The 12,835-nt window shown below is 42.2% G+C and overlaps 1 protein-coding gene across 1 annotated transcript; it reads left to right on the top strand.

Moving 5' to 3' along the window:
• Positions 1-2,896: 2,896 nt before the first annotated feature.
• On the top strand, positions 2,897-4,434 carry LOC124789076 (aggrecan core protein-like). Its single transcript, XM_047256367.1, has 3 exons — positions 2,897-3,616; positions 3,726-3,929; positions 4,117-4,434. The coding sequence occupies exons 1-3, from the start codon at positions 2,897-2,899 to the stop codon at positions 4,432-4,434; spliced, it is 1,242 nt and encodes a 413-aa protein (XP_047112323.1).
• Positions 4,435-12,835: the final 8,401 nt, after the last annotated feature.

Genomic DNA, 12,835 nt, shown 5'->3' on the forward strand with positions numbered 1-12,835 from the left:
CGCCCTTGTATGGACCATCGATATACTCCTTCCACCTTTCTGCTTTCCCTTCTTTGCTTAGTACTGGGTTTCCATCTGTGCTCTTGATATTCATGCAAGTCGTCCTCTTTTCTCCAAAGGTCTCTTAACCATCTTATTGTACTCAAAAAGGTCTAGCGGGCATGCTAAATGTGGCTTTCTCTCTATCTATTTCGACTCTCATCACTTAGTAGCATCCCTTAGCTAAATCCAATGTTGAAAAGTATTTTGCTTTCTGCAGGCTATTTAATATATCGTTATACAGTGAAATGTTGAGATATTTCATTTACATTTCGGTACTCTGCTACCACTCGCCACTTCTGTTGTCCACTAACATCTAATTTCTTTCTTAGCATTATTAATTGGTTGTTCCAGGCGCTCTTACTAGGTGATATTATGCCATCCGCTAACACACTATCGATCTCTTTATTCAGTGCTTCCTGCTGGGAGTGCAGAATGTGGTACAGCCGATGATTGATATTTATGCCTTCTGCTTCGGGTTTCAGTGGTGCCTGGTTCTTCACTAACGTCATAAGCGTCAGTCGATCACCTAGTAAATGAAAGACATCGTTAAAGGCAACTCACATTTCTTCAGTTGATTGTTTTTCCTTTTTGTTCAAATGTTCTACTTGCATATTCTTTCGTAAAAGGGTCTTTCTCGATTTTGACTTTACACTCGTCTGATGGAGGTACAGGTTCTGCAAGTGCCACGGGCATTGATAGTCACACTTCATCCTTGCGAGTATTTGTCACGCTAGTAATACATGTCCCATTCTTCACTGTCACTAATGCATGTGGGGTGAGTATATCCCGTCGTATCTCTTGCCTCGGAATATCAGCTTCAGTCTCGGTTATTTTTGTTAGGCTTACCTTCACAAATCGTTCCTCTCGTGTTCCTATCCGCATTTCTGTTTCCTCCTCCTGCTGCCACTGCTGCTGGCGCCATTCCTTTGGACTACCGCTTATTTTCTGCAGCCTGTTGACACTTCTTTGTTGCAAAATCCTTCCAAGCGACACAAATTCTTTTTATTGCAGCGCTGATGGACATTGGTCAAGTGCTACTTGCGCTAATATCCCGGTCGGTTGCCTCTGTCTGTGACTCTTATCTCTACTCCCATTTGCACTTACTGGACTGTGTAAACTTCTTTCTACTGTGTGCGCTATTTCTGATTTCTGTGTTATATCTTCTGAATTTGCATACCTCTGAGGCCTTGTAATTCTTTGTGGTTCCCTTTCACAAACTCTATATCCATTGATTCTCATCTTGCATCTTGCATGTCCTGCTTCGGTGCTTCTGCTTGGCGTCATACCTAACTTGGCTGCAGTTTTATATTCGTCTGCCTTTTGCAACTCGATCCATGCGTTCCATATTTTAATTCTTCTGTCTGCACAATCAATAGTTACACAGCGCTTGTCCAGGAAATCTCTTCCCACTAAACCAACAAAGGGTAAATCTATACTTGCCACTCTCATCTGAAAATTCTATACACATTCTGTCCCCTGAAGTGCATGGAATACTATTTTCGCTCTCCCTTCCATTCCGATATTCTCATTTTCAGTACTCCGAATGGTGACAGTCAACTTTGAATCTCAGTGTTTTCCTTACTTCAATCCTATCTCCTTTATTAAGCTCACATGCACAACACTGTCTATTAGTAATTTCACCTTAGGGCAACTTAAATCACAGCAGTTTAATTGAACAAAATAATTTTTGCTGGTGCAGTCCGCGGTACATATAATGTCGAATGCAGCATAATGTGACTACGTCATTATGCTTTGGGTTCGTTTACCTGAGCATTCTTCTTACAGATATTTAGCCATCGGCTCTGTACAGTCTCTAACGTAGTGCCTCGAGCGATGGCATGTAAAACATGTACCTGGTCTTGCTTGGGTGCATGGGGGAGTATGTCCCATCAGGCTGCACTGACTGAACCTCACTGGAGGCGCACATTGTGACGTGGAACTGTTTCCTTTGAAGTGACGACAATTTGTCTCTTCCAAAGATAACTTGTTCTGAGACTGCTTCATTTCTTGGACTTGGTACTTTCGTTTACACTCTCGAGCCAAGTAACCTTCCTGACCACAGTTAAAGCATGCTTCACCAGATCCACGGCCTTGTCTTGAATTTCTGGATCTCTTAAATTTTTCCCAATCTGTAACTATGGCACTCTATTCAACTGACAATAAATCAATAGCTTCAAACACTATTAGGCGTTCCCCTTGAGCTCTAACAATCATCTTTATTTGGTCCTCATACAGCCCTCGAATGAAAAGTGTCTGCCCAAATATACCAATCAATGTGTTACTTCCTGAGACATCTCTCTCGTTCATTAATCTTTTCATTGCTTCCCAGAAATGGAATTGGAGTGTATATATTTGCACACCCCATTGAGCCATACTCTCATCCCATGCTTGCCTACTGCCAAATAATTTGCAAGCATAATAGTCCAACTTCGTTTACTTCGTAGTTCTCCTTAAGAAGATCATGCACTGTGAACTACGATTCCGTATGATTGTGGACTAATATTTTGCTAGGAGCTGACCCTTGATCTACCCTACTACAAATTTTAAAAATACTTTTTCTTAGAGCTAGTGTCTACTAGTTCAAAAGTATTGTCGCATTTGTTTATAAATTCGGACAATTGTTCACTGTCCGCATTTGATATTTATGGCACTAATTTAGTTGATGATTATAACTAAGGACTACTTTGTCCCTACTACCTGAACTGAGACTATTGAACTCAGCAGGTTGACTTATGATCACTAACCTTCCGTTACTGCTTTCATCTTGTTGTCTGGTGCATTGCTTTCCTGCAGTCTCCTTTCGGGTCAGGTGAACATATTGCTCGCAGGTGCGGCTGTAGCAGCGTCGACAGTGATGGCAGTGTCACTGTCTGTTACCCTCTGCCTAAGCGAGGGCATCTCGCTCGTAGTCTGCACATTAGCGATAGCGGTTTTGGTTGCAGCTCTGAGGCTCCCTGGTCATGTCAGCTTCTCTCAGACAGACACTCAGCGGCAGTGGTGGTGGCTGCCTCCTCTCTCACTCACCTTGCACAGTGGCAGTGACTGCATTGATGGCTGCCCTTCTGGTCAGGAGAGCCACTCGCTCAGCTTCCATAGTGGCAGTGGCGGCATTGAGAGCTGCCCTCCTTGTCAGATGAGCGTCTCACTCAGCTTCCATAGTGGCAACGGTGGCATTGATGGCTGCCCCTATGGTCACATGAGCCTCTCACTCAGCTTGCACAGTGGCGGTGGCGGCATTGATGGCTGCCCTTCTGTTCAGGTGAGCCTCTCACTCAGCTTCCATAGTGGCAGTGGCGGCATTGATGGCTGCCCTTCAGGTCAGGTGAGCCTCTCGCTCAGCTTACACAGTGGCAGTGGCGCCATTGATGGCTGCCCTACTGGTCAGGTGAGCCTCTCACTCATCTTGCACAGTGGCAGTAGTGGCATTGATGGTTGCCCGTCTCGCCTGATGAGCCTCTCACTCAGCTTGCACAGTGGCAGTGGCAGCATCGATGGCTGCCCCTCTGATCATAAGAGCATCTTGCTCAGCTTGCACAGTGGCAGTCACGGCATTGATGTCTGCCCTTCTGTTCAGGTAAGACTCTCACTCAGCTTCCATAGTGACAGTGGCAGCATTGATGGCTGTCCTTCTGGTCAGGTGAGCCTCTCATTCAGCTTTACAGCGGCAGTGGTGGCATTGATAGCTGACCTCTGGTCAGTTGAGCCTCTCATTCAGCTTACTCAGTGGCAGTGGCAGCGATTATGGCTGCTCTTCCGGTCAGATGAGCCTCTCATTCAGCTTGCACAGTGGCAGTGACGGCGTTGATGGTAGTGCTTGTGGTCAGGTGAGCTTCTTGTTCAGCTTGCGTAGTAGCAATGGTGTAATTGATGTCCGCCCTTCTGGTCAGGTGAGCGTCTCTTTCTGCTTGCACAGTTTCAGTGGCGGCATTGATGGCTGCCCTTCTGGTCACATGAGCCTCACATTCAGCTTTACAGTGGCAGTGGTGGCATTGATGGCTGCCCTCTGGTCAGTTGAGCCTCTCATTCAGCTTGCTCAGTGGCATTGGCAGTGATTATGGCTGCCCTTCTGGTCAGATGACCCTCTGGCTCAGCTTGCATAGTGGTAGTGATGGCATTGATGGACGCCCTTCAGGACAGATGAGCCTCTTGCACAACTTGCACATTGGCAGTGGTGGCATTGATGGCTGTCCTTCTTGTCAAGTGAGCCTCTCGCTCATCTTGCACAGTGGTAGTAGTGGCATTGATGGTTGCCCCTCTCGCCTGGTGAGCCTCTCACTCAGTTTGCACAGTGGCAGTGGCGGCATTGAGAGCTGCCCTTGTGGTCAGGTGAGCTTCTTGTTCAGCTTGCATAGTAGCAGTGGTGTCATTGAGGCCGCCTTTCTGGTCAGGTGAGCCTCTCTTTCTGCTTGCACAGTTTCAGTGGTGGTGTTGATGGTTGCCCTTCTGGTCAGGTGAGCCCCTCGCTCACAGCTGCACAGAGGCAGTGGTGGCTGCCGTTTCACCCGAAATCATTCCCTCAACACATTTCTGGTCGGCGTTTTAACAAAGCTGCTGAGTTTCTTTACAACTATTTAATTGCCATGATTCGTTTTGGCATTCATCTTGATCCAGCTATTCAATCACTCGAACAACCCGCCCCACCCTTCACATGACACCAAAAAGTGTTCGCCACCCTTGATATGTCCCAAGAGAGAATAAAGGGGACACTATTGACGGACAAGGGCTTACTTCGATCAGTGCAATCGACGAGCAATTTTCATGTGGGCAGTTTGTGGGACTCCGCTCTGGGGTTTCATAGGCACAGAAGTTGGAGTAACCCTCAAGGAAACTGGGAACTAAGTGAAACTCCAAATAACTAAAGTTGAATGGAAGTCTTTACCTGGCACTACTGAACAGGATTGCTCTAAGTCATGGCCTGTTATTGCTGTATGCAGCCTACGCAGATCTACAAACCAGCTGCTTGTGAACCTGCAATCATGAGTCTATCTGATCAATACTGCTACTCTTCAGACAGTCCCTCAAATATTCTAATTCCGCAGTCTGGCGGACTGACATAGGCGCCACAGACCACTACCAGACTGTGTGTGTCCCATTTTAGGGTGGGTCCCGCTTTATGGTCATCCACATGTTTCTGGAGGATTCTCTCGGATGTACATAATGAGCCTGTGTGTGAACATTATCATATTAGGCCAAATCAAGAGCACTTACATTGTCGTCACATACTTCGTACAGGATCCGAGTCACAAGCATGCTGGCCATAGTCTGCCTCTTGTGTGTACATTGTCTGTGTATAAATAATTATTCATAATTACTTACATTGTGTGATTTGCATTCATTTTTGCTTTTCGCAAACCTACAATGTTTCTGTATTCCTTTAGCAGCATTAATAGTTTTGTCACTCTCTTAAACAAATAAACATCTTTGCTGCTGCTTACATCTGAAATAATATTACATTTTGTAATATGAGTTAACCCGATAAGTTCCACAGTATCTTCTGTCAAAAACTGCTTTATATGCATATTCACCACTTCTTAAATTTTACTAAGAAATTTTCTTTTTACTTTCATGTTGAGATATTTTAACTTTGTTTCAGTGCTTTTGCTTCTATTTTTATTAATATTTGTGTAACATTTGGATAGAACATTGGTATCGGTACAGCTTTCATTCTTGTCCATGACATGTATAATCAGGGTATTCAAAAGTTTCCCCAAGGGAAATTCCCTGATATTTCCCTGATTTCCTGACAAGTTTTAGGATTTTTCCTTGGCAAATTTTGAGATCTGAAGGGTAAGTTAAGACGTAAGCTGACAATCTCTCTTGAGTTACAGTACTAGAAACAATAGTGCAAACTAGGAAATATCTAAAAAAAAACTTGCAACCAGATGGCGTTTCCTGATGTGAGTAAAAATGAAGTACTTATATCAACATCGTTTGCAACGAACTGTTTTTAGATGGAGAAAAAAAGCGAAATGGTATATGTGTGTAGGGAAGCAACCTACTCACGCTGTATAAAATTCACATCAGTCTTTCCATTGTGTGCCAGCCTAGCTCTGACGTCATAAATGTTGCGCAATACTTTAAAAATCAACTAAATAACCTCAAACGTTTCTAGCATATCAGGAGTAATACTAAATCAATATGTGTTGAATGTCAGTTCAATAACTTTAACCTTTCTCGAAATTTGGACGTTTTTCTGTAAAAATCATTGGCGCAACAGAAAAGAGCTAGAAACTTAAAAAATTATATTTAAATTCATTTTTCATAATAATTTAGTAGAAACAGTATTCTGGATCTCACAAATTAAAATTCTAGTTGAAATTCATAATTTTCTGGATTTTGTCTTAGAAATTAAGGAAGCAAGATAGATTAAGTAGGCGAATAAAGAAGGCTAGAATGTTTAAACTTAAGTAGAAGGGAGGTCCGCTATAATCATAAAGATGTGAGAAGTTTCAACAGAACAACTATAAAACTATAGCGATAGCGTATCTCCAAAGGGCAAGTTCAGAGCTCGTCTACTGCGTGTAGTGTACGGTAATGAAATTAATTCTCTCGCCCAAAATATTTGACTTAGCCACGTCAGACTTTTATTATGATTACTTACCTGTGTGCTGAATGCACATTTAAACTGTGTGCTTCATCGGCCATCAGCAAAGGAAGCGATGATTTATTCAATAACTTAAAGTGGTGCATTACTAGCCCAGCGGCTAGTCGGTAGAGCAATTTTGGTCAGGCGTTCCTTTCGCCATCCGATACGCGTAACCATGAAATTGTTTTCGGTTGAAGTGTTAATTCTGGGACGACTTTAATGATCTATCTTCAGTTTGCGTATGTCGTATTTTCATGTGCCGCCGCGGGACAAACATTCTACCATTATTTAGCGTGGCATTTGATGAACATTATCATCAAATTATGGTGAGCATTCACTTAAACATTTAATTTGAACAGTTATAGTTGCATCAGCGCATTACACTCTGAACTGCTCTGGTAGTTGGATTGTGTGGATTCTTTTTTTTTTTTTTTTTTTTTTTTTTTTTGTCTGTGACTTTCAGAATATAGTGAACATTTTAGACAGAATCGTTTTTGATTATGAATCCCACACAATCTCCTAATTCCTCAGAACTATAAGCTGTAGCTATAAGTGTATTTCTCAGATGAAGTGGGCACTAGGAATTCTAATTACAGGCTTCACGTTTTGCTAATCACTTTCTGGTTGCCAATATTGTAGTTAGAGAGCCAGTGTTGAGAACGGCAAAAGACAGCATAAATAACAGGAACATTTATATAACAATTAATTCCAACCGCCACCCCACATACGAAGGCAGTTCAATAAGTAATGCAACACATTTTTTTTCTGAAACAGGGGTTGTTTTATTCAGCATTGAAATACACCAGGTTATTCCCCAATCTTTTAGCTACACAACACTATTTTTCAACGTAATCTCCAGTCAATGCTACGGCCTTACGCCACCTTGAAATGAGGGCCTGTATGCCTGCACGGTACCATTCCACTGGTCGATGTCGGAGCCAACGTCGTACTGCATCAATAACTTCTTAATCATCCGCGTAGTGCGTCCCACGGATTGCGTCCTTCATTGGGCCAAACATATGGAAATCCGACGGTGCGAGATCGGGGCTGTAGGGTGCATGAGGAAGAACAGTCCACTGAAGTTTTGTGAGCTCCTCTCGGGTGCGAAGACTTGTGTGAGGTCTTGCGTTGTCATGAAGAAGGAGAAGTTCGTTCAGATTTTTGTGCCTACGAACACGCTGAAGTCGTTTCTTCAATTTCTGAAGAGTAGCACAATACACTTCAGAGTTGATCGTTTGACCATGGGGAAGGACATCGAACAGAATAACCCCTTCAGCGTCCCAGAAGACTGTAACCATGACTTCACCGGCTGAGGGTATGGCTTTAAACTTTTTCTTGGTAGGGGAGTGGGTGTGGCGCCACTCCATTGATTGCCGTTTTGTTTCAGGTTCGAAGTGATGAACCCATGTTTCATCGCCTGTAACAATCTTTGACAAGAAATTGTTACCCTCAGCCACATGACGAGCAAGCAATTCCGCACAGATGGTTCTCCTTTGCTCTTTATGGTGTTCGGTTAGACAATGAGGGACCCAGCGGGAACAAACCTTTGAATATCCCAACGGGTGAACAATTGTGACAGCACTACCAACAGAGATGTCAAATTGAGCACTGAGTTGTTTGATGATGATCCGTCGATCATCTCGAACGAGTGTGTTCGCACGCTCCGCCATTGCAGGAGTCACAGCTGTGCACGGCCGGCCCGCACGCGGGAGTTCAGACAGTCTTGCTTGACCTTGCGGCGATGATGACACACGCTTTGCCCAATGACTCACCGTGCTTTTGTCCACTGCCAGATCACCGTAGACATTCTGCAAGCGCCTATGAATATCTGAGATGCCCTGGTTTTCCGCCAAAAGAAACTCGATCACTGCCCGTTGTTTGCAACGCACATCCGTTACAGACGCCATTTTAACAGCTCCGTACAGCGCTGCCACCTGTCGGAAGTCAATGAAACTATACGAGACGAAGCGGGAATGTTTGAAAATATTCCACAAGAAATTTCCGGTTTTTTCAACCAAAATTGGCCGAGAAAAAAAATGTGTTGCATTACTTATTGAACTGCCCTCGTATGTTGCTAATCGGCCGGGAAAGACATTACATAAAACATTTAAACAACAACATATAAATTCCACCAGCCACCCCACATGTGTCTCATTAAGACCACGAATGTTATTTTATTTCAATAAAACGAAACCCATTTGGTGAAAAAAATACCCTTTTCCTTGGATTTGCAAGACAGGTTTAAAATACTTTTACTGATTTCAGAAATAACCCCAGAAAAAAGTAGGCCTCTTGAAAGAAGTGTATAAAACAGGGAAGAACTGTATAAACCAACACTGTAGGTGACCGCCAGTAAAATGTTGGTCCTACTATGTTCGTTATTGTCGGTTGTTACCCACTGGGTTATACCTATTATTTTACAGGTATTGTGTGATTTTTCTTTCGAGAAATATGTGAGTACATAGTGTACAAACTGTCAGCAACTGACGCAATTTTCTTCTTCTTATCATCCATACTTTCTAACATACTAACTCCTTTCGAATTGCCAGAATGTACTAGATCAGATCAAAATCTCTAAAACGCCACACTGCACAATGTAATAACGGTGATACAGTCGTAATTCATGAAATCCATCGCCCATGGCCTCTGGCCTGCTGAGGAGCACTGCAGTCCTGGGTCCATGGATAAACCATGAAAATCCGCTACATTACGTCATACACAAATTGGTGAGACTGGATCCGACGGGCAGGGCCTGCACATTAGTGGGAACCGAATGGCTTCAGATTGGCAGGCCTGATCCATTACAGATACCTGCAGAAACGCCTGCAGTTTTGGAACATTGCAGAAACCCACTCTTGTGGCCAGCTATTCACGAGCCACAGACAGCATATCGATGAAATGAGACTGTGGTAATCAATCCACACAAAAGACAACTTGTTCAAATTCTCTGAGAATCAATAATAAGGCGGATAGGTATCACCCCACAGAAAAAATGCTTGCTGAGCCACAGACAGGCAGGTGGAAAAGGCAATTATCCTCTCACAGCTAAACCTTCAGCCATAGCTTTTGTCAGAAAACCAGAACACACACACACATTCACACAATCATTCAGATACAACTCAAGCAAATATGACCACTGTCTACGGCCGCCGCGTCTACAGTCTCTGGGAATCAGATCCAAACAAACCACTACTCATGCCTCCTGTCAGCAGCTGCCAGGCTAGTGACTGCATGCTGAGGGGAGTGGTAGGAAGGGGAAAAGCAGTAGTAATGAGAGAGCAGCGAAGCGGCTCATGTGCTCAGCTGCATCCAGCCAGTGACGAAGGGTGACACCTCAGTAAACAAACCATTTTATCTACTGAGACAAAAACAAGATTCTTCCTGTGTTTTTTTTTTTCAAATTTCCCTGATATTCCCCTAATGTGTTTGAAATTCCCTGATACTTCCTGTTTCCCTGGTTTCCAGAAACTGTGGCAACCCTGATACCAGTTTGCTTACAAAAATCCACTACTGCCAACCTAGTCACACTGTTGGTTTCTTTGGACAAAACTACGTTTTCTACAGTGCAAGAATTTCAATATTATTTACCTGACCTAATTCTACTTCTACAATATTGTTTTCTGCAGGACCTAACTGTGCATCATTTCGTTTGTGTTCTGGCTCTGCTGTAAGGGTCCTTTCTTAGTTCTGCGATTGACTTAGTGAGGTCTAAAATCTCTTTTCCCACATTTTTTATTCCGGTATTCATAATATCAATTTTACCAGCCAAACTATTTTTTGGTGTCTCAATTTTACTACATAAACTATATTACTTAGATCACTTGTCATTCCATTGACTTCACATTAGATTAGATCACATCACATCCGATCTTTATTGGCCCAGGTAATGATGTAGAACACAAATGCTACATTCTGATGTAGAAGAAGTCAGAGTATAACAACATATATTACATGATTTAAATGTACATCAATTACAATATTGTTACATTAAATGGGCATTAAGTTATAATGTACAAGAGTATATACTGTACAGTTAGAAAGAGAATATTATAAAAGCAGATATACAGTATAGGCAGACTGATATTTGCATTACAGTAACATATAAATAGTTGATCATATGGTGCTTAAGAGCTAGTAACATTTATATAACCCATCATTAAGGTACTGACACAGTTATTTAGTGTACTTCCTGAAGGAATGTATGCAGGCTGTAGAAAAGCAGTGATGAGTCAATTATGCCATAGTAATTCACTTGAACTTTATCAAGTTATTTATTGGTTTAATTTCTAGGGAAAGCCTATTATAAGTAACTTTCCTATAATGCAGCTTTCCTTTTTCATTTAGGCTGGTGTTCACTGGCTCTATATGAAAGCTTAGTTTTTCCCTTCTGTTATAGAAGTGAATCATTCGTTGTTTCGATTTTACTGCCCAAGTGTTGTAATAATGACATGAAAATATTTAGCCTCCTCTTTCTTTCCTTTCACAATGAATAATTTTGCGTAACACACCAAAAATATTCATTCACAGTTCATATGACCAAATACACTACCTGCCTTCATTGCACAAAACAGAAAAAACTGAAAGTATTTATCTTTGTTTGTAATAAGCACTGTAGAAGTTCCAAGTAGTTATTAGTCCTTACTATTATCAGTGCCATCCATATTTACAATTTGCACTCCATTTAATTAATTTCATTATGTGTGATGGTTTTCAACGAATCCCAGCGCAATCCACTAAATTAAAAAGTTGTTGTTGTTGTGGTCTTCAGTCCTGAGACTGATATGATGCAGCTCTCCATGCTACTCTATTCTGTCCAAGCTTCTTCATCTCCCAATACCTACAGCAGCCTACATCCTTCTGAATCTGCTTAGTGTATTCATCTCTTGGTCTCCCTCTACGGTTTTTACCCTCCATGCTGCCCTCCAACGCTAAATTTGTGATCCCTTGATGCCTCAGAACATGTCTTCTAGTCAAGTTGTGCCACAAACTCCTCTTCTCCCCAATTCGATTCAATAACTCATCATTAGTTATGTGATCTACCCATCTAATCTTCAGCATTCTTCTGTAGCACCACATTTCGAAAGCTTCTATTCTCTTCTCCTCTAAACTATTTATCGTCCATGTTTCACTTCCATACATGGCTACACTCCATACAAATACTTTCAGAAACGACTTCCTGACACTTAAATCAATATCGATGTTAACAAATTTCTCTTCTTCAGAAACGCTTTCCTTGCCATTGCCAGTTCACATTTTATATCCTCTCTACTTCGACCATCATCAGTTATTTTGCTCCCCAAATAGCAAAACTCCTTTACTACTTTAAGTGTCTCATTTCCTAATCTAATTCCCTCAGCATCACCTGACTTAATTCGACTACATTCCATTATCCTCGTTTTGATTTGATGTTCTTCTTATACCCTCCTTTCAAGACACTGTCCATTCCGTTCAACTGCTCTTCCAAGTCCTTTGCTGTCTCTGACCGAATTACAATGTCATCGGCGAACCTCAAAGTTTTTATTTCTTCTCCATGGATTTTAATGCCTACTCCGAATTTTTCTTTCATTTCCTTTACTGCTTGCTCAATATACAGATTGAATAACATCGGGGAGAGGCTACAACCCTGTCTCACTCCCTTCCCAACCACTGCTTCCTTTTCGTGCCCCTCGACTCCTATAACTGCCATCTGGTTTCTGTACAAATTGTAAATAGCCTTTCGCTCCCTGTATTTTACCCCTGCCACCTTTAGAATTTGAAAGAGAGTATTCCAGCCAACATTGTCAAAAGCTTTCTCTAAGTCTACAAATGCTAGAAACATAGGTTTGCCTTTCCTTAATCTTTCTTCTAAGATAAGTCGTAGGGTCAGTATTGCCTCACGTGTTCCAACATTTCTACGGAATCCAAACTGATCTTCCCCGAGGTTGGCTTCTACCAGTTTTTCCATTCGTCTGTAAAGAATTTGCGTTAGTATTTTGCAGCTGTGGCTTATTAAACTATAGGTCTTTCAGTGCTCTGTCAATCTCTTCACGCAGTATCGTATCTCCCATTTCATCTTCATCTACCTCCTCTTACATTTCCATAATATTGTCCTCAAGTACATCGCCCTTGTATAGACCCTCTATATACTCCTTCCACCTTTCTGCTTTCCCTTCTTTGCTTAGAACTGGGTTTCCATCTGAGCTCTTGATATTCATGCAAGTTGTTCTC

This window comes from Schistocerca piceifrons, chromosome 3, assembly GCF_021461385.2.
Source record: "Schistocerca piceifrons isolate TAMUIC-IGC-003096 chromosome 3, iqSchPice1.1, whole genome shotgun sequence".
Lineage (NCBI taxonomy): Eukaryota > Metazoa > Arthropoda > Insecta > Orthoptera > Acrididae > Schistocerca > Schistocerca piceifrons.